The sequence below is a fragment of the Oncorhynchus kisutch genome, linkage group LG22 (genome assembly GCF_002021735.2).
Source record: "Oncorhynchus kisutch isolate 150728-3 linkage group LG22, Okis_V2, whole genome shotgun sequence".
Taxonomy (NCBI): Eukaryota; Metazoa; Chordata; class Actinopteri; order Salmoniformes; family Salmonidae; genus Oncorhynchus; species Oncorhynchus kisutch.
Window position 1 is genome coordinate 10,781,797 of NC_034195.2, and position 27,490 is coordinate 10,809,286.

The 27,490-nt window shown below is 43.0% G+C and overlaps 1 protein-coding gene and 1 long non-coding RNA gene across 2 annotated transcripts; one reads left to right on the top strand and one right to left on the bottom strand.

The window, feature by feature from the left end:
- Window positions 1-6: 6 nt before the first annotated feature.
- On the bottom strand, window positions 7-25,203 carry sat2b (spermidine/spermine N1-acetyltransferase family member 2b). Its single transcript, XM_020457048.2, has 6 exons — window positions 25,032-25,203; window positions 19,633-19,684; window positions 19,460-19,543; window positions 1,040-1,141; window positions 751-791; window positions 7-567 (listed from the first exon to the last, which is right to left on the bottom strand). The coding sequence occupies exons 1-6, from the start codon at window positions 25,092-25,094 to the stop codon at window positions 388-390; spliced, it is 522 nt and encodes a 173-aa protein (XP_020312637.1). The 5' UTR covers window positions 25,095-25,203; the 3' UTR covers window positions 7-387.
- LOC116356351 (uncharacterized) lies at window positions 21,872-22,664 on the top strand. The gene is made up of 2 exons (XR_004204866.1): window positions 21,872-22,000; window positions 22,300-22,664. It is a non-coding gene; the product is annotated as an uncharacterized LOC116356351 (long non-coding RNA).
- Window positions 25,204-27,490: the final 2,287 nt, after the last annotated feature.

Sequence of the window (27,490 nt, forward strand, 5' to 3'; positions counted from 1 at the left end):
CATTACAGGAATTTTCTTTATTTTGACTATTTTCTACATTGCAGAATAGTGAAGACATCAAAACTATGAAATAACACATTATGTAGTAACCAAAAAAGTGTTAAACATTTTAAGTATTCACTGTTTGCCTTGATGACCGCTTGAATGAGTAGGTGTGTCCAAATGTTATATATATATATATATATGTATAAAAATGTAATAATGTCTGACTATATTTAAATGCACATTAAACATAAAAGATGACTGGGAGAGTTTGTTTTGCATCGCCCAGAGCTCCGGCTGAGCGGAGTTTCCATTAGTCCCTACCCACCCACCAACGCAAAATGAACCTGCCCACTGTGTGATGTTATGGGCGGAACCAAACTAGACCCAGGCCTATAAAATGCTCTAATCTTTAGGTGCTTCCTTAGCTAATGTGTCCAGGGTTTGTCCATGAAACCGTAAGAAGTGCCAACCTTCTTTGGCAGTCAGGTCCTCGGCACCTTTGGCAATGTAGAAATCTAGTGATGGTTTGTTCCATTCTAGGACAGATAACTGCAGCCGCACACACTGCTTCTCCACCCCTACCTAGAGAAGCAACCATACACAACTAATCAATCATAGAGAGAACACAGCATCACTTCTATTCAGAGGATGTGGTTCAATGGCAATAAATTAACCTTCTCATCACACAATGTCATTCATGTGTCAATCATACATAATAATGAAGTTCCAGTTGGGATCAGCCATACAGTGGAACATGAAACCGACCTGAGCTACTTTGGCCATCAGTCCCGTTCCGATGCCTTTTCCTACAGGGAGAAAAATAAACAAACAGACATAAGGTGGAGCATTTCTAGCCTAACAGCAGTACTCTCATTCCCGTGTTTAAACACCAAATGCAAAGCCCAAAGTGGCATTTATTTCTTCCAATTTTCCATTTATTTCTATACATCTGGTAGAACATTTGGCTGATTCAAATATGAACTTAACAGACACTGTTGTACAGATACTGTAGTATAGTTGTACAGTAGGCTAATAAGTGTACGTGCATATTTACCTCTGAAGTCAGGCATTACATAGAGGTCCTCCATGTACACTGACCGCCCTTTCCATGTGCTGTAGGTGTAGAAGTAAAGGGCGTACCCAACGACGGTGTACCCTTCACACAACAAACAAGCAGTGTCAGCTGATACCCAACTAAAAATTCTATGAAGAGAGAACGTTTTTGTAATGCTACCCGTAATGTTCCCTTAATGTTTGAGCGTCCAGTTTTCCGTTAGTTAGGAGAATGTTCTCCTTTCTATGTTAGCAAAAACCTTCTGAGAGCCGTTTTAGAATGTTTTGGTGTTAAAGTTAGGAGAACATTTCCTTAATAGTCAAGCAGAACATATCTACAGCACGGTTACAATGTTTCCAGAATGTTCTAGACACGTTTTATGGGACAGTGCAAGAACATTAATGTGTATCAGTTGTCAGGACGTCACCTGACGGTCCCAAATGTTTGGGACCTGACACATCACACCTTGTTACTGTTGCCAAGCCCATAAATTCCTTGATTGGTGAACTACTGATAAATGTACAGCTCTTGTTGTCTGTTGGCAAGGTTTGGTATACTCACACACAGTGCTTTTAACATACTTACAGTATGCATTTTCTTTACACAATTTTCTCCCCAATTTTGAGATACCCAATTGGTAGTTACGACCTTGTCTCATCGCCAAAACATGTCCCACCAAGCCGCGCTGCTTGACACACTGCTCGCTTAACCTGGAAGTCACCCACTCTAACGTGTCAGAGGAAACACTGTTCAACTGACAACCCAGGTCAGCTTCGCCCGACCCACCACAAAGGGAAGCTAGAGCAAAGCCCCCCAGCCAAACCCGGACGGTCAATTGTGTGCCACCCTATGGGGCTCCTAGTCATAGCTGTAGTGGCACCTCAGTACTGTGATGCGATGTGTTGCGCCACTCGGGAGGCCTAAACTTATACACAGTATTTGACATACAGTGGGGCAAAAAATATTTAGTCAGCCACCAATTGTGCAAGTTCTCCCACTTAAGAAGATGAGAGACCTGTAATTTTCACCATAGGTACACTTCAACTATGACAGACAAAATGAGAAAAAAAAAAACTGAAAATCACATTTTTTATTAATTTATTTGCAAATGATGGTGGAAAATAAGTATTTGGTCACCTACAAACAAGCAAGATTTCTGGCTCTCACAGACCTGTAACTTCTTCTTTAAGAGGCTCCTCTGTCCTCCACTCGTTACCTGTATTAATGGCACCTGTTTGAACTTGTTATCAGTATAAAAGACACCTGTCCACAACCTCAAACAGTCACACTTCAAACTCCACTATGGCCAAGACCAAAGAGCTGTCAAAGGACACCAGAAACAAAATTGTAGACCTGCACCAGGCTGGGAAGATTGAATCTGCAAAAGGTAAGCAGCTTGGTTTGAAGAAATCAACTGTGGGAGCAATTATTAGGAAATGGAAGACATACAAGACCACTGATAATCTCCCTCGGTCTGGGGCTCCACGCAAGATCACACCCCGTGGGGTCAAAATGATCACAAGAACGGTGAGCAAAAATCCCAGAACCACACGGGGGGACCTAGTGAATGACCTGCAGAGAGCTGGGACCAAAGTAACAAAGCCTACCATCAGTAACACACTACGCCGCCAGGGACTCAAATCCTGCAGTGACAGACGTGTCACCCTGCTTAAGCCAGTACATGTCCAGGCCCGTCTGAAGTTTGCTAGAGAGCATTTGGATGATGCAGAAGAAGATTCGGAGAATGTCATATGGTCAGATGAAACCAAAATAGAACTTCTTGGTAAAAACTCAACTTGTCGTGTTTGGAGGACAAAGAATGCTGAGTTGCATCCAAAGAACACCATACCTACTGTGAAGCATGGGGGTGGAAACATCATGCTTTGGGGCTGTTTTTCTGCAAACGGACCAGGACGACTGATCTGTGTAAAGGAAAGAATTAATGGGGCCATGTATCGTGAGATTTTGAGTGAAAACCTCCTTCCAACAGCAAGGGCATTGAAGATGAAATGTGGCTGGGTCTTTCAGCATGACAATGATCCCAAACACACCGCCCGGGCAACGAAGGAGTGGCTTCGTAAGAAGCATTTCAAGGTCCTGGAGTGGCCTAGCCAGTCTCCAGATCTCAACCCCATAGAAAATCTTTGGAGGGAGTTGAAAGTCTGTTGCCCAGCAACAGCCCCAAAACATCACTGCTCTAGAGATCTGCATGGAGGAATGTGCCAAAATACCAGCAACAGTGTGTGAAAACCTTGAAGACAGAAAACGTTTGACCTCTGTCATTGCCAACAAAGGGTATATAACAAAGTATTGAGATAAACTTTTGTTATTGACCAAATACTTATAATTGGTGGCTGACTAAATAATTTTTGCCCCAATGTACATGATGACATTGTGCATGTTAATTTATACAGTAATTATTATTCAACATGTCCTCAGCTGGGATTTGACCTCACAACCTCTTGGTTCACAGCATTCAGATCTTCCTACTACACCACCATGTCTGTGTTGGTCATCAATGATTCTGAATAGTTGTCTAATGTTGGTGGGGCATATTAACCTGTTCTAAGATACTCCTCAATCACTATAATCAAAAGTGTTCTATTGACTTCTAACACAGCTGAGATTCACTTCAACGTGCATTCACCCTATTGCTTACACCTATCAGGTTCAACTGGAGTTGCTTACCTAGACGACATTCCTGTGGTACTTTCTGTAGATGGGTGAAAACAACGACAATTGAATCCATTTTGAATTCAGGCTGTAACACAACAAAATGTGGAATATGGGTATAAATACTTTCTGGGGGAAAAAAAGCGCCGTGTGTGAGTATCTCTAACCTTGCCAACAGACAAACAGCTATGAATGGATCAGTAGTTCATCTAACAGGGCCTTTATTGGTTCGACAACAGTAACAAGACATGATGTGTAATCACCTTAATGTTGTTGTAACGTTCTGATGAAACTCTAGAACTTGGGAGACCAGATGCTGTTGGAAGTGGTGCTGAAGGGCCAGTAAGAGGCACCCCTTCCTCTGGCCTAAAAAACTTTCCCCAATGCCCCAGGGCACGATTGGGGACATTACTATGTGTAGGGTGCCGCCTTTCAGGTGGGACATTAAATGGCTGTCACGGATCTACACAAAATACTCCATAATGTCAAAGTGAAAAGAAATATAAAAATGTTTACAAATTGTGACGACCCTCCCACTCTGTCTGCCGTATTCTGTCTGTTCTTGTTTCCTTATTAGGATGCCGGTGGGTGGAGTTGGGAGGGTCGTCAGCTTCATGGGAAACACCTGGGCCATGTGTCTCCCAGGATAAATAGACCTCTTCCACATTCATGGGAGACTCTCTCCATGCAGACACCTTTGTAGATTGTGTTGTGGTTCTTGGTGGCCTTTTGTTTGTTTGCTTTGGCACCTTTCAACACCTTGCATTATCACATTCATGCATGCAAAACATTCACTTACACTACTGATTACTGATTACACACACCATTGTATATTTTCCTTAGTTGCTTTAGTTAATAAATATATATTTTGTTACTCCTTATCTCCACGTTGTCTCCCTTTGTTATGGGCTTTGAGCCGGTTCGTGACAAGTGGGAGCTCATCCGGGATCTTTGAACTATTGGTTTGGGAGACCGTGGAGGTATGTGTTTGGTTTGCATATTGAGTTTGATAGGCCCAGTATTGGTTGCCTTTGTTGTTTGGTTTGTGTGCTGCGTTGGAGAGAGAATGGTTAGTTTCCAGGCCCTGCCTAGCCTGGAAACTCTTGTTCTACTTTCTGTTGGGAAGTCAGTCTGAGGAGGTGAGTAAATCGGCTGTGTACCTCAGGAGATTTGTGTAGGGTAGTGGAACTTGCTACCCGGAGCTATAGCCTTTTTCCCCTGATAGGCTTAGCGACGTGTTTAAATTTTGGACATGTTGGGCATGGTTAAATGTTTGTTATTTTTGTGTGGTGTCTGTGGACTGAGCAGTTGTCTCGGGGGCACATCCGTGGCTTGGTGGAATTTGCCAGCATGCTGGGGAGTTCTATTTCCTTGCCAGCGGGCTACAGTGCGTAAATACCCACCGCAAATCTGCACGAAGACTAGGGTTGAGTTATTGTAGGTTTTGGGGAAGCTCCGTATCTCATCTCTCTTCTGTGGTGCTCAGGGTGATTGTCATTTCTCTGGTTGTGGTCTGATGTGCTCAGCAGAGGGGTTGAGCAAGATTATTTACTTATGACTATGGTGTCTCATGTATACAAGTTCATTCGCTTTCCATCAGAGGACCTGTTAGAATTATGTACTAAAGAACAGCCGTTGAAGATCGCTGAACACTACAAGGTTAAATGATTGAAATTAGTGAAATTCTGTTTCGTTGGCAGTGACTATGAATCGTTGGAAGTGACTATGAATCGTTGGGAGTTGTAAAAATTAAGAAGGACCCTGATGTTCTTTTCGTTGGAGTTTGTAGCTGTTGGTCTTTTGTGCCATGTTTCTGAATGTTTACGTGACTGACCATTGTTTCGGGTTGTCATGTTCTATCTTTCCTGTCTGTTCCCTCCTGGTCTTGTGTTCTTCCCTCTTAAATATTGCTTCCTATGCACAAAGGTTGCTGAGGTCTGGGGAGGAGGTTGGTTGGTGCAGGTGGAGGTGTGAACACATAACCCCTCATAATGTCTGTTCCTCCTGGTCGTGTTCTTTCCTCTTAAATATTGCTTCCTATGCACAAAGGTTGCTGAGGTCTGGGGAGGAGGTTGGTTGGTGCAGGTGGAGGTGTGAACACATAACCCCTCATAATGTCTGTTCCCTCCTGGTCGTGTTCTTCTTTCCTCTTAAATATTGCTTCCTATGCACAAAGGTTGCTGAGGTCTGGGGAGGAGGTTGGTTGGTGCAGGTGGAGGTGTGAACACATAACCCCTCATAATGTCTGTTCCCTCCTGGTCGTGTTCTTCTTTCCTCTTAAATATTGCTTCCTATGCACAAAGGTTGCTGAGGTCTGGGGAGGAGGTTGGTTGGTGGAGGTGTGAACACATAACCCCTCGTCAATTTGGGACGCAGAGGCTGTGTCAATTTGGGACGCAGAGGCTGTGTCAATTTGGGACGCAGAGGCTGTGTCAATTTGGGACGCAGAGGCTGTGTCAATTTGGGACGCAGAGGCTGTGTCAATTTGGGACGCAGAGGCTGTGTCAATTTGGGACGCAGAGGCTGTGTCAATTTGGGACGCAGAGGCTGTGTCAATTTGGGACGCAGAGGCTGTGTCAATTTGGGACGCAGAGGCTGTGTCAATTTGGGACGCAGAGGCTGTGTCAATTTGGGACGCAGAGGCTGTGTCAATTTGGGACGCAGAGGCTGTGTCAATTTGGGACGCAGAGGCTGTGTCAATTTGGGACGCAGAGGCTGTGTCAATTTGGGACGCAGAGGCTGTGTCAATTTGGGACGCAGAGGCTGTGTCAATTTGGGACGCAGAGGCTGTGTCAATTTGGGACGCAGAGGCTGTGTCAATTTGGGACGCAGAGGCTGTGTCAATTTGGGACGCAGAGGCTGTGTCAATTTGGGACGCAGAGGCTGTGTCAATTTGGGACGCAGAGGCTGTGTCAATTTGGGACGCAGAGGCTGTGTCAATTTGGGACGCAGAGGCTGGTATGATGTTCCGGGGTCCTTGTTGGTCCCCGGTTTTATGGGGGGGAATGTGACGACCCTCCCACTCTGTCTGCCGTATTCTGTCTGTTCTTGTTTCCTTATTAGGATGCCGGTGGGTGGAGTTGGGAGGGTCGTCAGCTTCATGGGAAACACCTGGGCCATGTGTCTCCCAGGATAAATAGACCTCTTCCACATTCATGGGAGACTCTCTCCATGCAGACACCTTTGTAGATTGTGTTGTGGTTCTTGGTGGCCTTTTGTTTGTTTGCTTTGGCACCTTTCAACACCCTGCATTATCACATTCATGCATGCAAAACATTCACTTACACTACTTGTAAAACGAAATAACTAAAATGTCTTAGTTATATGCAGTCACCTCAAATTATTGACACCCTTGATAAAGATGAGCAAAAAAGATAAATAATACAAATTCTGAGCTATATTGTATGCAAAGAAAATGGGGAAATTATATTATACTAATACAATTTCTCAGAGAAAGAGCTTTTGTTTAAAAAGTTTAAAATTAAATCTCAAAAAGGTAGCTGTCAAAATGAGGGCAGGAAGTTTTCCCCCGATAATGCATTGGGCAGACTGCATCACGCTCTAGAGAGCCCTGCGCTTGCAGGTGGTGCAGTTGCCGTACCAGGTGGAGATACAGTGCGACAGGATGCTGTCAATTGTGCATCTGTAAAAATGTGTGAGATTCTTAGGGGCCAAGCCAAATTTGTTCAGCATCCTGAGGTTGAAGAGGTGCTGTTGCATCTTCTTTACCACACTGTCTGTGTGGCTAGACCATTTCAGATTGTTAGTGATGTGTACGCCGAGGACTTTAAGCTTTTCACCTTCTCCACTGCGGTCCCATTGATGTGGATAGGGGCGTGTTCCCTCTGCAGTTTCCTGAAGTCCACGATAAGCTCCTTTGTTTTGTTGACATTGAGGTTGAGGTTATTTTCATGGCAGCACTCCCCCAGGGCCCTCATCTCCTCCCTGTAGGCTGTCTCGTCATTGTTGGTAATCAGACCTACTACTGTGATGTCGTCTGCAATCTTGATGATTGAGTTATAGGCCTGCGTTGCCACGCAGTCATGGGTGAACAGGGAGTACAGGAGGGGGCTGAGCACGCACCCTTGTGGGGCCCCAGTGTTGAGGATCAGCAAAGTGGAGGTGTTGTTTCCTACCTTTACCACCTGGGAGAGGCCCGTCTGGAAGTCCAGGACCCAGTTCCACAGACCCAGGGCCCCAATCTTAATGATGAGCTTGGAGGGCACTATGGTGTTGAAGGCTGAGCTATAGTCAATGAACAGCATTCTAACATATGTATTCCTTCTTGTCCAGATAAGGATAGGACAGTGTGCAGTGTGATAGCATCGTCTGTTGTTTTTGGTGCGGTAGGCAAATTAAGGTGGGTCTAAGGTGTCAGGTAAGGTAGAGGTGATATGATCCTTAACCGCTCTAGGGTGTGTGGGACGCTAGCGCGCCAAATTCAAATACAGAAATACTGAAAATGTACTTCTGGTGAATCCAACCACGGTGTCAGATTTCAAAAATGCTTTATGGCGAAAGCATACCTTACGATTATTTGAGAACATAGCCCAGCAGACAAATCATTACAAACAGTAACCAGCCAAGTAGAAGAGTTACACAAGTCAGAAATAGATCAAATTAATCACTTACCTTTGATGATCTTCATATGTATGCACTCAGAAGACATTCATTTATTCAATAAATGTTCTCTTTGTTCGATAAAGTCTCTCTTTATATCCGTAAACCTCCGTTTTGTTCGCACGTTTTCTTCAGTAATCCACAGGCTCAAACACAGTCACAACAGGCAGACAAAAAAATCCTAATTGTATCCGTAAAGCTCATAGAAACATGTCAAACGATGTTTATATTCAATTTACAGGGTGTTTTTAGCCTAAATAATCGATAACATTTCAACCGGACAATAACGTCGTCAATACAAAAGGTAAACAAGAAATGCACTCTCGGTCGCGTGCATGAAAAAGCTCTGACACGGCAGGGTAAACTCATTCAGACTTTTCTTACTCCCTAATTTTTCAGAATACATACCTGAAACCATTTCTAAAGACTGTTGCCATCTAGTGGAAGGCATAGGAACTGCAATTTGAGTCCTAAGTCAATGGATCCTGTAATGGCATTGAAAAAATAAAATCCTACTTCCCAAATGGATTTTTCTCAGGTTTTCGCCTGCCAAATCAGTTATGTTATACTCACAGACATTATTTTAGTTTTGGAAACTTTAGAGTGTTTTCTATCCAAATCTACTAATTATATGCATATCCTATCTTCTGGGCCTAAGTAGAAGGCAGTTTAATTTGGGCATGCTTTTCATCCAAAATTACAAATGCTGCCCCCTACCCTAGAGAAGTTAACTAGCCTCTCAAAGCACATAATAAAGACAGAAGTGAGTGATATGGGGCAATAGTTGTTCAGTTCAGTTACTTTTTTCTTTCTTTTCTTTATTTCTGTCTGCGCAATGTACTGAGAACCCAGCTGGCTGTTTGAACAGGGACAGTGTATCCGGAGAGAGCCATGATTCAGTGAGTATGTCTTGGGTACAGGAACAATGGTGGCATCTTGAAGCAAGTGGGGACAGCAGACTGGGATAGGGAGAGATTCAATATATCTGTAAACACTCCAGCCAGGTGGTCTGCACATGCTTTGAGGAAGTGGCTAGAGATGCCGTCTAGGCCAATAACCTTGCAAGGGTTAACACGCTTAAATGTCCTACTCACGTCGGACATGGAGAACGAGAGCCCACAACTCTTGGGAGCGGGCCGCATTGGTGGCACTGTGCTATCCACAAAGTGGGTGACTAAGGTATTTATCTTGTCCGGGACCAAGACGTCGGTGTCCGTGATGTGGCTGGTTTTCCTTTTGTAATCCGTGATTGTCTGTAGATCTTAACACATACGTCTCGTGTCTGAGCTGTTGAATTGCGACTCCACTTTGTCTCTGTCCTGACGTTTTGGCTGTTTGATTGCCTTACAGAGGGAATAACTACACTGTTTGTATTCAAATGAGTCATAGTGGGCTGAACAAGCAAGGAGATGGGCAGAGCCAGGCATGCACTAGCGAGATCCTATGGGCACATTCTAGCATGCGTCTGCATATTTCCGTTAGGGAAAGCCTACTCTGTGAAGTGCGCGTGTGCAGTAACTCAATTCGCCTTTGCACTCCTTCTACACAGCGCAATTTTAAACTTTTGCAAAGGCTACTGTCTACAAAACTTAGTCCACTCTGTCCATTGCAGACTATAGTTTTGGGAACAAATAGCTGTATTGAGAGCAAATGTTTCATTGATGAGAAAATGTGCAGAATGTTAGCCAAAATCCCTCTCGCTACATCTTCTCCCACTGCCCACCAGTGGGCTTCCTCTCACTACCATATTTGGTCGTGAGTGGAAACTCCAAGTGGATGCTTCCTATTTATACGCCCAGTGAAATATCTGTCTCATTGTTCTATCTATGGTATCGGCTTGAGGGGGAATATACACAGCTGTGACTATAAGCAAAGATAATTATCTCGGTCGAGAGTGGTTTGTGAGGGATTCTAGGTCGGATGAACAAAAGGACTTGTACGTATTTCTGTACATTATCACAATCACACCATGAGTAGTTAATCATGAAACATAAACCACCGCCTTTCTTATTCCCGGAGAATTCTTTATTTCTGTCTGCTCAATGTACTGAGAACCCAGCTGGCTGTTTGAACAGGGAAAGTGTATCCGGAGAGAGCCATGATTCCGTGAGTATGTTACAGTCCCTGATCTCTCTCTGGAAGAAGATCCTCGCCCTGAGCTCGTCTACTTTATTGTCTAGAGACTGAAGTAAGTAATATACTCGGAAGCAGTGGATGGTGTGCACGCCTCCTGAGTCGGACTAGAAGCCTCTGGGATAAGTTCAATTGCCCTGGGAGGAACTAACAAAGTATCCAATTCGGTAAAGTCGTATTCCTGGTCGTAATGCTCGTGCGTTACCACCGCTCTGATATCCAAAAGTTATTTCCGGCTGCATGTAATAACACAAAAATTGTTCTGGGCTAATAATGTAAGAAATAACACAGGCAGCGGTCTAAGGCACTGCATCGCAGTGCTAGAGGCATCATATATATATATATATATATACACATTTTTTTAATGTATTACATAATGTATATGTAATCGGCCGATTAACCGGTATCGGCTTTTTTTTGGTCCTCCAATCGGTGTCGGTATCGGCGTTGAAAAATCATAAAATCGGTCAACCTCTAGTAGATAGGTTATACTTTGACAAACTGTCTCTGTCTCCCTCGTGGTTCTGTTGTGTACATTCCTCTCTCATGTGATCTATGCAGTTTGCATGTATCTAACGTAACAGGCGTAAAAATGTATCCATCCAGAGATCTGTATAACGATGAGATGCTCATGCCTCCGCCCTAACAATAGGAGTCATTGTCCCAAAGGTGGGAAGGCAGGCGACAAAATAATCCCATAGAAACAAGGGTTTATTTTTGACAGATTTTGGCGAGAGTGAAACCTCTCACTTTGACTTCCTCTCTGATCGGTCTCTGCCCGAAACAGAAAAAACTGACGCAGTGGATTATGATCATTGTAGTTACGTTTCTACACCGAACTAGGTTTGAATATTTGCTTAAATGAAAACTCCCATTAGCCCAGCTAGTCCCACAAGGTTCTAGATTTGATTTCATGTCTCTCGAGAAGCGTTGGGCTCACAAAAAAATACAAACTAAATGGAATTTAAGTATTTGAACCAACAACGTATTTTTTAAATCGCTCAGCACTAGTATTCACTATAGTGTTTTTTGTGTACATGTCTTTATTATTTATTTTTGCTGACTTTACGGTAGTATTCACTGTAGTGTTTTTGCGGACATGACTGTAGTATACTCAGGGCCGGCTCTCCCATTAGGCAAGATTAGGCGGCCGCTTGAATTTGGGGTGGCATTTTGGCAATTGGCTACTACACAGCCGGTGCCCCAGCCATCAGCTCATAGCCGTTGCTTCAGTTCCCGCCACCACCCCATTCCCGCTTCTCCCAAAATTCACTCCCACTATCTTTGGTAGCTATGGTGATGTGTGTTTATATGGGATTATCCAATTGTGAAACATTAATAAAAATGAATCTGCCAATCAAATTATTGTTTTGTTTTTTAATGTTTGTGTGTGACTAAGACGATATGTGATTAAGGCAGTAGCCTAACCTTGCCTGTTAACGTTAGCTAGCTACTACTAGTGGATATAAATTTAGCTAAAAGTAAGCTATAGAGATTTCAAACAAGATTTGCTACCATGTCTAAGAGACAAAAACGATCAGGAAGCATTTTTTTTAAACGAATGAGAAAAGAGGCACAATCTCTAAACCAAATAAATTCTCTGCCTAAATGTGTGAACGTGCAGCATTGTCCATCAGCCGATGTGGAGACGACAGCTCTCTGCGTGGACAAGAACAGGTGGTAGCACCAGGCCTAGCCACACCTCCAAACAATGCTGGTGGAGACCCTACTATCTTGGACCTGGACTCAGATTCCTCGCTCCCCGTCCCTGATGACAGTCGTGGTGGTGCTGCTACTCCCAGCAGACTAAAAACATAAAAGATCCCGATGAGTGGCCAAAATATAGGAATGGATCTTTACGGGATATGTTAGAGCAGGCTGGGCCACATTAGGGAAAGGGGGGGAATTTCCCAAGAGATGAGGGGCCACTACAATAGGAGGATGGCAAACGGGGAGAGAGTGGAGAGACCGTGGCTTGTCTATTCCAATGATGTCTTGAGATATTGCTTCAAAATATCCACATAATTTTCCTTCCTCTGATGCCATGCATTTTGTGAAGTGCACCAGTCTCTCCTGCAGCAAAGCACCCCCACAACATGACGCTGCCACCCACGTGCTTCACGGTTGGGATGGTGTTCTTCGGCTTGCAAGCCTCCCCTTTTTCCTCCAAACATAATGATGGTCATTATGGCCAGTTCCCTTTTTGTTTCATCAGATCAGAGGACATTTCTCCAAAAAAGTACAATCTTTGTCCCCATATGCAGTTGTAAACCGTGGTCTGTCTTTTTTATGGCGGTTTTGGAGCATTGGCTTCTTCCTTGCTGAGCGGCCTTTCAGGTTATGTCGATATAGGACCCGTTTTACTGTGGATATAGATGCTTTTGTACCTGTTTCCTCCAGCATCTTCACACGTTTTTTTTGCTGTTGTTCTGGGATTGATTTGCACTTTTCGCACCAAAGTACGTTCATCTCTAGGAGACAGACTGCGTCTCCTTCCTGAGCGGTATGACGACTGCGTGATCCTATGGTGTTTATACTTGCATACTATTGTTTGTACAGATGAACGTGGTACCTTCAGGCATTTGGAAATTGCTCCCAAGGATGAACCAGACTTGTTGAGGTCAACAACAAAAGGTCTTGGCTGATTTCTTTTGATTTTCCCATGATGTCAAGCAAAAAGAGGCACTGAGTTTGAAGGTAGGCCTTGAAATACATCAGAAATCCACCTTTCGGTGTCCTATCGTGGAAATATTCAGCCAATCATATTTCTCAAATAACGGAGCCTGTGAGTTCAAACAGACTTTTATTACGACATAATAAAAGCGGAGTTGGTTCATGAAAACAACTCCCTTTCCAGTCTTGGCACAGACTCCTTACACATTTTTCCTCCTGACGTCACACATAGTAACTCCTCTTAATGACTCCTCCCCTCTGGCATTTAGCCACAGTTATCGTATTGCATGGAAACTGTAAAGTCACAGCAATAGTTCAAAAATACAGACTTGTTCTCGACTAAGACAGGTGCATGGATGTAGGACCATAGCAACAGTCCATAGTACTTTACAAAAATAACCAGACATGTCATCCTGCTATCTCCTCTGAAAGGAACACCCATGTTCTGGAAATGACCCAAGAGGTATAACCATAGCAACAGTACATATTAGGCCACAACACTGTCACAGGAATAACCAGTCATGTCCACTCCCCAGACAGGTGCATGTCTAATGGTGTCTGATGACCCAGACCCACAGAGTGCACTCATCTTGCTGACTATCCTGAAATGTATAATGACCACACATGTTCTGGAAAATTCTCGATAGTCCCTGTCCCAATATTCCTCTTCTCACGACTTTGCTTGCAGCCCGGTGGCATCTCAATTTAACTCCATCTCATAATAGTCCTGCTCAACTCAGAAATGTGTCTTCTCCGAGTGTCAACATTCTGAGAGCATGAGCAGTCGCCACACAGAAAAACAACAACCCACAACCCACAACACTCAACTCTGTTCTACTCCCGTCGCCACCGGAACACATTGCTTGCCTTCGAAAGGAGACGCCCTCGAACCATCCTATATAAATACCTTACCATAGAGTTATATAGAGAGCAAACCTGCCACAAATGCCCTCCCCTGCATCCAAGTCACAGAGCAGGGAATCCTGTACAAAGATTAATAAACATTAAATTATTAACGTGTCCAGAAATTATCAACAATTACCTGACAATGAATAATACACTGAACAGAAATCTAAACACAACATGTAAAGTGTTGGTCCCATGTTTCATGAGCTGAAATAAAAGACCCCAGAAATGTTTCATACGCACAAAAAGCTTATTTCTCTCAAATTTTGTGCACAAATTTGTTTACATCCCAGTTAGTGAGCATTTCTCCTTTGCCAAGATAATCCATCCACCTGACAGGTGTGGCATATCAAGAAGCTGATTACACAGGTGCTGGGGACAGTAAAAGGCCACTCAAAAGTGCAAAACAATGCAACAGATGTCTCAAATTGGCATGCTGACTGCAGGAATGTCCACCAGAGCTGTTGTCAGAGAATTGAATATTCATTTCTCTACCATAAGCTACCTCCAACATCATTTTACATAATTTGGCAGTACATCGAACTGGCCTCACTACCGCAGACCACGTGTATGGTGTTGTGTGGGTTTACTGATATCAACGTTGTGAACAGAGTGCCCCATGGTGGCAGTGGGGTTATTGCATTTTACTAATGGCAATTTGAATGCACAGAAATACCATGACGAGATCCTGAGGCCCATTGTGAGGCATCTGTGACCAACAGATGCATATCTGTAGTCCCAGACATGTGAAATCCATAGACTAGGGTCATATTTATTTATTTAAATTGACTGATTTCCCCATATGAACTTACACTCAGTAAAATCTTACAAGTTGTTACATGTGTTTATATTTTTGTTCAGTATAAATACCCAGATAGTGGCTTGCTCTACTCAATCATAAATATTTAAGACTTGAAGTCCCATATCATATTCTCAAAGAGGAGCATTTCAAATACCTAGTATATTTATGATTGTTGATGTATTGACACGTTAATAATTGTTGCCCTTTTGGTGCATTGCCTTTGTTATGCTAACTAGGCCTGTTTTATGGCTATGCTTGCTGTTTTTATTTTGTTTGTTTGCTTGCCATACTATGCAGCCATTGATAATTTGGTCTGCTATAGCTTCGGCCTACCATGCTGCATGCTATTCCACCCCCTTTCTGGCCCTTCATTATTAACTGCTACTATATATATATATATTACACAGTATATCACAAAAGTGAGTACACCCCTCACATTTTTGTTAATATTTGAGTATATATTTTCATGTGACAACACTGAAGAAAGGACACTTTGCTACAATGTAAAGTAGTGAGTGTACAGCTTGCTGTCCCCTCAAAATAACTCTAGCCATTTCCCTCCCAGGTGTCATGTGACTTATTAGTGTTACAAGGTCTCAGTTGTGAGCAGGTGTGTTAAATTTGGTGTCATCGCTCTCACACTCCCTCATACTGACTGGTCACTGGAAGTTCAACATGGAACCTCATGGCAAAGAACTCTCTGGGGATCTGAATTTTTTTTTTGTTGCTCTACATAAAGATGGCTTGGGCTATAAGAAGATTGCCAAGACCCTGAAACTGAGCTGCAGCACAGTGGTCAAGACCATACAGCGGTTTAACTGGACAGGTTCCACTCAGAACAGGCCTCGCCATGGTCAACCAAAGAAGTTGAGTGCACGTGCTCAGCGTCATATCCAGAGGTCGTCTTTGGGAAAAAGACGTATGAGTGCTGCCAAAGTTGAAGGGGTGGGGGGGTCAGCCTGTCAGTGCTCAGACCATACGCCGTACACTGCATCAAATTGGTCTGCATGGCTGTCGTCCCAGAAGGAAGCCTCTTCTAAAGATGATGCACAAGAAAGCCTGCAAACAGTTTGCTGAAGACAAGCAGACTAAGGACATGGATTACTGGAACCATGTCCTGTGGTCTGATGAGACCAAGATAAACTATTTGGTTCAGATGGTGTCAAGCGTGTGTGGTGGCAACCAGGTGAGGAGTACAAAGACAAGTGTGTCTTGCCTACAGTCAAGCATGGTGGTGGGAGTGTCATGTTCTGGGGCTGCATGAGTGCTACCGGCACTGGGGAGCTACAGTTCATTGAGGGAACCATGAATGCCAACATGTACTGTGACATACTGAAGCAGAGCATGATCCCCTCCCTTCGGAGACTGGGCCGCGGGGCAGTATTCCAACATGATAACGACCCCAAACACACCTCCAAGACGACCACTGCCTTGCTAAAGAAGCTGAGGGTAAAGGTGATGGACTGGCCAAGCATGTCTCCAGACCTAAACCCTATTGAGCATCTGTGGGGCATCCTCAAACGGAAGGTGGAGGAGTACAGGTCTCTAACATCCACCAGCTCCTTGATGTCATCATGGAGGAGTGGAAGAGGACTCCAATGGCAACCTGTGAAGCTCTGGTGAACTCCATGCCCAAGAGGGTTAAGGCAGTTCTGGAAAATGATGGTGGCCACACAAAATATTGACACTTTGGGCCCAAAATTTGGACATTTTCACTTAGGGGTGTACTCACTTTTGTTGCCAGCGGTTTAGACATTAATGGCCGTGTGTTGAGTTATTTTGAGGGGACAGCCAATTTACACTGTTATACAAGCTGTACACACACACTACTTTACATTGTAGCAAAGTGTCATTTCTTCAGTGTTGTCCCATGAAAAGATATACTCATATATTTACAAAAATGTGAGGGGTGTACTCACTTTTGTGATATACTGTATATATATGTCCATAGCTTTACCCATTTATATGCTTATTGCATTTGCATATAGTCATTGATTATTGCCATTAAAAGATTATTCATTATGTATGTTCATTGCTGTTATTGCCCATTATTATTTGCAACTTGCGTCTCCTTTAAGATAAATTTTACGCCAACCAAGACTCAATTCAAGAGTCTTGATCTCATGTCAACAACTGTCACTCATTCCCTGTACTGTATCGTCTCCATTACCTGAATCTATGAAGACTTTTAAGATTAACTGCATCACTGCCTCCACCTGCTCTTTAACTGGAGTCCCATAGTAGATGGGCATCACCATAACCCTCAATCAGTTACAATCATTTAACTAAAGAATATTGTGTGACAGGCTAGGAACCAAATTTTTGGTCAGTGTTTCCCTGGGCACCCTTATTAAGGGAGGACATGCAAGAACTGTATAAAAGCACCCCGTGATCATGTTCAGGGGAGAGCTTTGTAAACGGGAAGGTCCTTTTTGTGTATAGACTGTACGGCAGCATCGGTTTGTTTCTGTGAGCAACCATTTGGTGACCATGCCGGTCTTGAATAAATGTTAAGGGTGTGGTCGATAGTTCTAAAATGGTGTGTTGAGTTTGACCATCAGTGAGTTTATTCATGTGTAACACATTTTTAAGATGTTCCTTATGGAAAGCCACTGCAATGTTATCCTTTTGTTTTCAGCTCATTTGTTGGAAGAGGTTTTGCTGGTTTGAGGTCCAGGCAGTTTATTGGCAGCACCCTCCAATAAAGGTGACTGTCTTTAAGTAGTCATTTCTATTTCTAAAATATCGATTTACGTAAATTAAGTTAACTGTTATTTTCTACCATCAGAAGTACAGTATTGTTTCTCTCTGTTTTTGGGGATCTTGTGAACTTGAATCTCTGAAACCACTGTTGTATATCCAGTGGAAGTAACAGTTCAAAAAAGTCATTTTGGTGTACTCTTGTTAATGTGTTATTTGTGTCAAACAAGCAAACCTAATCCTCTAAGCTTTAAATGCGGTTTGTTCTTCATATCTGCCTCTATACGGTTTCCCTTTATTTGGCCTAGAACCTGTCTAACGTTTAGATGTTACAATTGTAATACATTGTTTATATTTTTGCTAAGGTGTTGTCTGGTCCGTTGCATTTCTCAGAAGGGTTGATCCAACTCAATAGGTAGCCTGTCACGAACCTGTGTGTCTTATGTTGAGGTGTTCCCCTCATTAAAACAGTAACCGGCTTAGTCTGGTAGTTATGCAATTTTTGCTAACTCTAATCGGCAGGCGTTACTATAATATACTACAGTTAAGTCCACAAAAACACAAGTGAATACTATAGTGTATAAATATAGTAATACTACAGTATTTAGACCAAAGTATACTATAGCATTTTTTCATGTCCCCTCTGGGGTATAAAATTAGATTGTACAATCCCTGTCATCATCACCATGGGGAAAGAAACAAATGGTTGTTGACTTTCATAAAATCAGGCAATGGGTACAAAACTACTGAAAAAACACATATAGATCTTACCATCATTCGGGCAAGACATTTAACCTGCCTGGTAGAGGATCCAAGTGTATCTTGTCCCCACGCACAGTGAGGAAGATGCTTCAGGAGGCAAAGAAAAGTCCAAAGGCCACAGTTGGAGAATTTCAGAACTTGGTTGCATCTTGGGGTCTACAAATCTACAATTCAACACCACTTCCATGATAATAGGCTACTTAGAAAGGTTGACATAAAAAAGCCTTTCTTGAGAGCAACCAGAAAATGTAAATGGCATTGGCACTTGGATTGGAATTGGGTGCTATGGGCAGATGAGATGAAAATAGAGCTATTTGGCCATGCAGACCAGTGCTGGGTTTGGTTTTGAAAGAATGATGCATGCACAGAAAGTAATACCATACTGTAAAATATGATGATGGGGCTGTTTTGCTTCCACTGGTCCTGGGGACTTTATGGTCAACAGCATCATGAACTCTACCAACTACCAAGTCATTTTAGCCACAAACCTGGTTGCCTCTGCCCAGAGACTGAAACATGGCCGCAAGTGGATCTTCCAGCAAGACAATGACCTCAAACACACATTAAAAAAAATCTACATTTTGCAATGGCCATCTCAGTCTCCATACTTGAATCCAATTGAAAACCTATGGTTTGAATGGGTGCAGAACGAAGGATTCCATGGATATGGACAGATTCTGTATGGAGGAATGGACTAACATCCATCTCAATGTGTTCTCCCATCTTATAAAACATTACAGAAAAAGGCTCAGTGCCATTATCCTCGCCAGGGGAGGGTGCACAAAGTATTAATAGTTCAGGAGTAAACAATTGCTTAGCAAATGACATCATTTGTATGAACTCACTCTGTGTGCAAACATGATTGTTGAATGACTAGCCCATTTCTTTCCACAAACACAATTATCTGTAAGGTCCCTCACTCAAGAAAAAACTAACATTTGACAGAGTATTTGGTGTAGGTCAATGACAATTAAATCAATTGTAATCCCACTTTGTAATAAAATGTAAAGAAATCCAAGGGGGATGAATACTAATGATTAGGCACTGCAATCTGATCAAATTTGATATGAACATTTGAGCTTCCATACAAGCACAATACATTTTCACATGTACACGCATTAAGCTGCATTGAAATGCAGATTTTTTTTTACCATCTTTGGTCTTGTGTTCATCTGGCACTTCAGCGATCAGGCATTCATAGAAGGGGTTTGGAGAGAACCCATCACGCTCCAAGTCTGGGGTGCCAGAGAAACAGAGACAGGTTAAGTTCAGGTTCAAGTTTAAAGATATAACTTTAAATTACTGGCAAAAGTTGTAAAATAACCTTCATGAGAAGTCTTCACCTGGTCTGCCATGTTCTCATACACAGCCAACTCCTAAGGGAAACAGACACATGTGGGGGGTGGAAATGTAAAAAGACAGTAGGCCTACATGAAGAAACTTAAGGTTACTTAAAGTAACCATGGTTCTATGATGGTGTCTCACTATGGGGTAACTCCTCGTAGGGGCAGAGTCTCAGGAACATCCAATGACACTATGTCTTTCATAGACTGACAAGAGCAACGGCCAATAGCGGACCACTTCCCATGTAAGTAGGGTGATGGAGGTCAAAATAGAACTTTGGTTCTGGTGTATTCCATGATATAGAGGAGCTTCTCAGAAACACACTATATTTCATCAGGATAGGACTTACTATGGTTGAGATCTTATTTTCAAGTCATCGGAAAAGGTAAATGATAATCCCTTCCGTTGATGCACCAAATTACCTGTCTGGAATCTTAAATTCAACACTTTCTGTCCAATATCTCAAGATAGGGTGGTCATATTGTTATGACATTAGTAAACATATAAGCTTCCTGCCATCCAGGACATCTATACTAGTCGGTGTCAGAGGAAGGCCCTCAAAAATGTCTCCAGCCACCCTAGTCATAGACTCTCTGGTACCGCACGGCAAGCGGTACCGGAGCACCAAGTCCAAGAGGCTTCTAAACAGCTTCTACCCCCAAGCCATAAAACTCCTGAACACCTAATCAAATGGCTACCCAGACTATTTGCACAGAATACATCATTACAGTAATTTATCACTCAAAGTAGGGTGGTCATATTATTAACATATCTTCATGCTTTATGTAAAACAGAGTTTGTAACAATTTGAACAGATGTATGGAATTAGGAAACGTTTTATACTACGTTATGCTAACTACACATGTCATGTGCTAATTCGTCTAAGGAATATAAAAAAATGCTGCATGTTAAACTCATCCAGTCAGGTGAACATATTGTTAACATATATTTATTGGGCTATTCTGGCGTTGGAATCACCCCTTTTCTTTCTTCCACCTTGGAGGGAATAAGCAGCACGAAGCGTTCAAATTCGAGTGCTTGGTTTAGTTCATCCAGTACAGGGAAAGCAGTAATCATAGCTATGGGCGAGATGTTCCGTTAGCTGGGTTATACGTGTGCTACTTAAAGCCGGACCGTGGGGTCTGTACAGCTCAGCAGGTTAGTGGTAGCTTAGTGGGCTAAATGCTTAGTTGTAGTTAGCACCGCCTTCATGTTTTTATTTTGCTGGTGACCAGCACCAGTGTAGCAGCATGCTGGTCACCAGCAATAGGGTGAGGTGAAGTTTGGCAAGGGACAAGGGGAGGGGTGTTGGAGTTCCTCTTTGGTTTTCCGCGACTCGGTTTGAATTCAAACAAACTTTATTGGATAATATAATGCAAAGAATAAAAATAAAAATATATAATTTAGGAAGGGGGTTGGGTTGAGTAGAGAAAACAAACCTGGCTTAGGGTAAAGGTACAGGGGGTAGAGTTGGGAATAGATTACAGACCCGGTTTAGGGTAAAGGTTCAGGGGGTAGAGTTGGGAATAGATTACAGACCCGGTTTAGGGTAAAGGTTCAGGGGGTAGAGTTGGGAATAGATTATAGACCCGGTTTAGGGTAAAGGTTCAGGGGGTAGAGTTGGGAATAGATTACAGACCCGGTTTAGGGTAAAGGTTCAGGGGGGTAGAGTTGGGAATAGATTACAGACCCGGTTTAGGGTAAAGATTTGGGTTGGGGGATGGGTTTAGTAACTTTATAACAACTAGAAAGTGGGTGGAAACTTGCTCTTCAGAATACTTGGAATGTGAGTGCTTGTTGTTGGTGTTTCCATTGTCCTGCAGGAGTTGGCAGAGAGGATTACGCACAGGTCTCCTCCTGAGCATCAACACACCGGGCACAAGGCGGTCTAGATCTCAGGTCAGTATTCAGGTAAGTATTAGTATTAGGTATGATCGTGTAGCCTACTCCTTCTCATTTAGCCAACTTAATTCCATCATTTTAATTCCATTTTGCATTGATTAGAAACACCCCACTTCACATGGAGCCTCTTAAAATAGGCCTATATATTTTTCTAAAAATGATATACTCTCCTAAGTAATTAAATACTAACGTCTTTTCAAATAATCGTGCCCTTCCCCAATGTAAGACTTTGTAGGCCTACATTTAGGTTTATAGCCTATGCAATGACTATTGGGCCATAGCAGTGTGTTTGTCCAAAGTCGACGTAGTGCAGTGTTGCAATTTCCTTTTTCGTCACAAAACGAGTGGCTCCTTGTAATATGCTTCGTTGTTCAACGCTGTTTTATTCTACCTGGAAATTGAAACTCAACGTATCATTCCTTGCGAAGACTGAGGGGAAGTATTGAGTGAGTTTTTCAACTGAAGTATTTTACTGTATAATTACATATTACAGTTTAGCAGACTGGATGGGAGAAATTGTGAGAGGGAAATATTAGATCCCTGTATTGTCATAATGATTAGCAGAGCTAGTTAAAACATCTGAAAACAGACACTTGAAAGGCCACTACAAATAACCATGTGTTAATTAGATTGAGATGTTTATGAAATAAGTTATTTTGATTAAGCATTTTAAGTCAAAGGAGCCCATGGAGAGGATTTAAGATTGCTTGTATTGTATTCTAATGTTTTCGCCATCTGCTTGTAGGTGTTGGAAGGGGATGGTGTTTTGGACAGTCCAGAGATGGAGCAGAGCCCTGAGGGCCAATCTACAGATGGTTCATCGGCCCTTGAGTTATCATCTCCCTGGCCTGGTTCATCACCTCTCCGGCCCATTTCCCAACCCCCATGCCCTTCTCACCAACAGCCAATGTACCGTCCAGGTGCCCCCTTGCTCTCTGCAGCTGGCTCTGATTGTAGTGTAATAAAACAGGCAGGCAGCGTCTCGTCTGTGGTGGTCAGCGAACTCTCAACCTTCTGGCCTGTAGCCCTGCGTGGCATCGACTGTGCCACAAAAGCATGCTGAAGTGATAGTCGATATTCACTCTTATAAATAATGGGTCTCTACAGTTATTGTTGTTTGTGGTCATAATCATTATTTTTGAGTTAATTCAATGAGGGGTGCAAAAAAATGTTCACCCTACAAGAGGAGTCATGTGAAAATATGTTTAACAATGGGGAAGGGTGGTGAAATTTTTTCATGAACCCTCAAAATGACCCTTATGGGTCCTCACTTGCCACATTCAAAAAGCTGCAATAAGAGCTATGACGCTCATTTTATTGTAAAATATACAGAGTTGTAATCTTTGGGTGTCACTGAGTAGGCTGATACCCCATTTTATTGGTGCACACTATAGGTAAGGCTATACAGTAGACATGTATGCCTCCAATGCAAAATGCGGTCTAATACAGGGGGTACTGGTACCAAGTCAATGTGGAGGCTATATACAGGGGGTACCTGTACCAAGTCAATGTGGAGGCTATATACAGGGGGTACCGGTACCAAGTCAATGTGGAGGCTATATACAGGGGGTACCGAGTCAATGTGGAGGCTATATACAGGGGGTACCGGTACAGAGTCAATGTGGAGGCTATATACAGGGGGTACCGGTACAGAGTCAATGTGGAGGCTATATACAGGGGGTACCGGTACCAAGTCAATGTGGAGGCTATATACAGGGGGTACCTGTACCAAGTCAATGTGGAGGCTATATACAGGGGGTACCTGTACCAAGTCAATGTGGAGGCTATATACAGGGGGTACCGGTACCAAGTCAATGTGGAGGCTATATACAGGGGGTACCGGTACCAAGTCAATGTGGAGGCTATATACAGGGGGTACCGAGTCAATGTGGAGGCTATATACAGGGGGTACCGAGTCAATGTGGAGGCTATATACAGGGGGTACCGAGTCAATGTGGAGGCTATATACAGGGGGTACCGGTACAGAGTCAATGTGGAGGCTATATACAGGGGGTACCGGTACAGAGTCAATGTGGAGGCTATATACAGGGGGTACCAGTACCAAGTCAATGTGGAGGCTATATACAGGGGGTACCGGTACAGAGTCAATGTGGAGGCTATATACAGGGGGTACCGGTACAGAGTCAATTTGGAGGCTATATACAGGGGGTACCAGTACCAAGTCAATGTGGAGGCTATATACAGGGGGTACCGGTACCAAGTCAATGTGGAGACTATATACAGGGGGTACCGGTACCGAGTCAATGTGGAGACTATATACAGGGGGTACCGGTACCGAGTCAATGAGGAGACTATATACAGGGGGTACCGGTACCGAGTCAATGTGGAGACTATATACAGGGGGTACCGGTACCGAGTCAATGTGGAGACTATATACTGGGGGTACCGAGTCAATGTCAAATCAAAGTTTATTTGTCACATGGGCCAAATACAACAAGTGTAGTACAGTGAAATGCTTACTTACAGGCTCTAACCAATAGTGCAAAAAAGGTGTTAGGTGAACAATAGGTAGGTAAAGAAATAAAACAACTGTAAAATGACAGGCTATATACAGTAGCGAGGCTATAAAAGTAGCGAGGCTACATACAGACACCGGTTAGTCAGGCTGATTGAGGTAGTATGTACATGTAGATATGGTTGAAGTGACTATGCATATATGATGAACAGAGAGTAGCAGTAGCGTAAAGAGGGGTTGGTGGGTGGCGGGACACAATGCAGATAGTCCGGTTAGCCAAATGCTGGAGCACTGGTTTGTCGGGCCAATTGAGGTAGTATGTACATGAATGTATAGTTAAAGTGACACTGCATATATGATAAACAGAGTAGCAGCAGCGTAAAAAGAGGGGGGGGGGGGACAATGCAAATAGGACAGGTATTCATTTGATTACCTGGAGGCTATATACCGAGTCAATGTGCGGGGGTACAGGTTAGTCGTGGCATTTGTACATGTAGGTAGGGGTAAAGTGACTATGCATAGATAACAAACAGTGAGTAGCAGCAGAGTAAAAATGAATCCAAACGTTTTCCGTTTGGAGATAACGGTTTCCATTGCAAAACGTTTTGGACGAATGATTACACAGGACAAGCCGTTACGCAACGTAACAAACCTTTAATCAAACAATGCACCCCAGGTTTCTAACCAGCATTCTGTTTCCATCCTTACATAACTTGCAGAATGTAAAAATACATCTGCACTTGAACTGCAAAATGACTGCACTCAGCAAATTGTAGTAGCCTAACACAACTTGGACACAGGCAATTATACTGCAATGTAAATGCAGCTATTATGAATGATAGGCTATTTGTCTTGCGATTGCTACAATGTAATAAAGCAGTGAGTGCAGCAAAATCACTATGTGACAGGTTGAGTGAACAACGTTGAAGCAAAATCACTTTGCAACATGTGACAAGTTGAGTGTCCAACGTTGTAGTAGCGATGTTGTTTAGCAAACTCACCATAATCATTCTAGATATGTCCTTACAATCCTCTTTTGCAGCAGCGCGGACTTTAAAATGCATTTTTTAAACCTGTATTTTAGCGGACGTTGGCTACGGTATAAACAAACTACAGCAACGACTCGACTGGTATCGACTTGTACAAATCAATGGAAAGATGTCATCACTGTTTCGTCAGCGACTTCCGGTTCACGGTATTTCAGATTTTTTAAAAATAATATAAGTCCTCCACGTAATGTATAAAACGTCAATAGCCTGTATTTATTAACGATATATGAAAAATAATTGTTTATACACTAACAATGATTCATAACGTTTTGTATTCTGATACACTAAAAACTTAAGAATGAAACATCGGCATAAAGAATCGTTTTTCCTGTACAGTGTTATATTTGTACCGTATAGTGTCCAGGCACCCCATTTTAAGCTGTTTGACAACAGTAAAAGTTCAGCAACACACTGTATTATTCAGAGCCCCATGAAATGACACCATATACACATTCTACAGACCCTACTGAGTACTCCCTAGAGAACTTTTACTGCAGCACATAGAATAGTTTTGCTCTATACGCTTATATGTATTCCATATACAGTGATTCGCATTGTGGCCAATGGAATCGTTTTTCCCGTAGAGTGCAATTTGTTTGTGCAATACAACAAAAATACAGTAAGACTTTTCTTAAACCATCATTTCAAAATTGAATCGTTGAACAATAACAAGAGTAAATAAACAAGAATCATACCATCAAAATATTGATTTATTCAAATATATACATATATATACTTAACCAGTAGGCCAGTATTATGTTCTTGGCAAATGTGAAAGAGTAGGGAGGTAAGGCAATAAACAGGCCATGGAGGTGAAATAATTACAATTTAGCATTAACACTGGGGTGATAGATGTGTAGATGATGATGTACAAGTAGAGAATAGAGATACTGGGGTGCAAAAGAGCAAGAGGATAAGTAACAACAATGGGATGAGGTAGTTGGGTGGGCTAATTACAGATTGGCTGTGTACAGGTACAGCTGCTCTGACAGCTGATGCTTAAAGTTAGAGAGGGAGATATAAGACTCCAGCTTCAGTGATTTTTGCCATTTGTTCCAGTTATTGGTAGCAGAGAACTGGAAGGAAAGGCGGCCAAAGGAAGTGTTGGCTTTGGGGGTGACCAGTGAAATATACTTGCTGGAGCGCGTGCAACTGGTGGGTGTTGATATGGTGACCAGTGAGCTGAGATAAGGCAGGGCTTTACCAAGCATAGACTTATAGATGACCTGGAGCCAGTGGGTCTGGCGACTAATATTTTTTTATTTGGTTTTGGGGGTGACTTGAGAGATCGTTTGAAGAGCATGCATTTAGTTTTACTTGTATTTAAGAGCAATTGGAGGCCACGGAAGGAGAGTTGTATGGCATTGAAGCTTGCCTGGAGGGTTGTTAACACAGTGTCCAAATAAGGGCCAGAAGTATACAGAATGGTGTCGTCTGCGTAGAGGTGGATCAGAGACTCACCAGCAGCAAGAGCGACCTTATTGATGTATACAGAGAAGAGAGTCGGTCCAAGAATTGAACCCTGTGGCACCCCCATAGAGACTGCCAGAGGTCCGGACAGCAGACCCTCCGATTTGACACACTGAACTCTATCAGAGAAGTAGTTGGTGAACCAGGCGAGGCAATCATTTGAGAAACGAAGGCTGTCGAGTCTGCCGATGAGGATGTGGTGATTGACAGTGTCGAAAGCCTTGGCCAGATCAATGAATACGGCTGCACAGTAATGTTTCTTATCGATGGCGGTTAAGATATCGTTTAGGACCTTGAGCGTGGCTGAGGTGCACCCATGACCAGCTCTGAAACCAGATTGCATAGCAGAGAAGGTATGGTGAGATTCGAAATGGTCGGTAATCTGTTTGTTGACTTCGAAGACCTTAGAAAGGCATGGTAGGATAGATATAGGTCTGTAGCAGTTTGGGTCAAGAGTGTCCTCCCCTTTGAAGCGGGGGATGACCGCAGCTGCTTTCCAATCTTTGGGAATCTCAGACGACACGAAAGAGAGGTTGAACAGGCTAGTAATAGGGGTGGCAACAATTTCGGCAGATAATTTTAGAAAGAAAGGGTCCAGATTGTCTAGCCCGGCTGATTTGTAGGGGGCCAGATTTTGCAGCTCTTTCAGAACATCAGCTGAATGGATTTGGGAGAAGGAGAAATGGGGAAGGCTTGGGCGAGTTGCTGTGGGAGGTGCAGTGCTGTTGACCGGGGTAGGAGTAGCCAGGTGGAAAGCATGGCCAGCCGTAGAAAAATGCTTATTGAAATTCTCAATTATGGTGGATTTATCAGTGGTGACAGTGTTTCCTATCTTCAGTGCAGTGGGCAGCTGGGAGGAGGTGTTCTTATTCTCCATGGACTTTACAGTGTCCCAGAACTTTTTTGAGTTAGTGTTGCAGGAAGCAAATTTCTGCTTGAAA

Coding starts and splice junctions, on each gene's coding strand:
- sat2b (XM_020457048.2), bottom strand. CDS start 25,094: ATGCATTTTAAAGTCCGCGCTGCTGCAAAAGAGGATTGTAAGGACATA. Junction 19,685..25,031: donor ACATATCTAGAATGATTATG/GTGAGTTTGCTA, acceptor TGTTTCCCTTAG/GAGTTGGCTGTGTATGAGAA. Junction 568..750: donor TGATGGCCAAAGTAGCTCAG/GTCGGTTTCATG, acceptor TTGCTTCTCTAG/GTAGGGGTGGAGAAGCAGTG.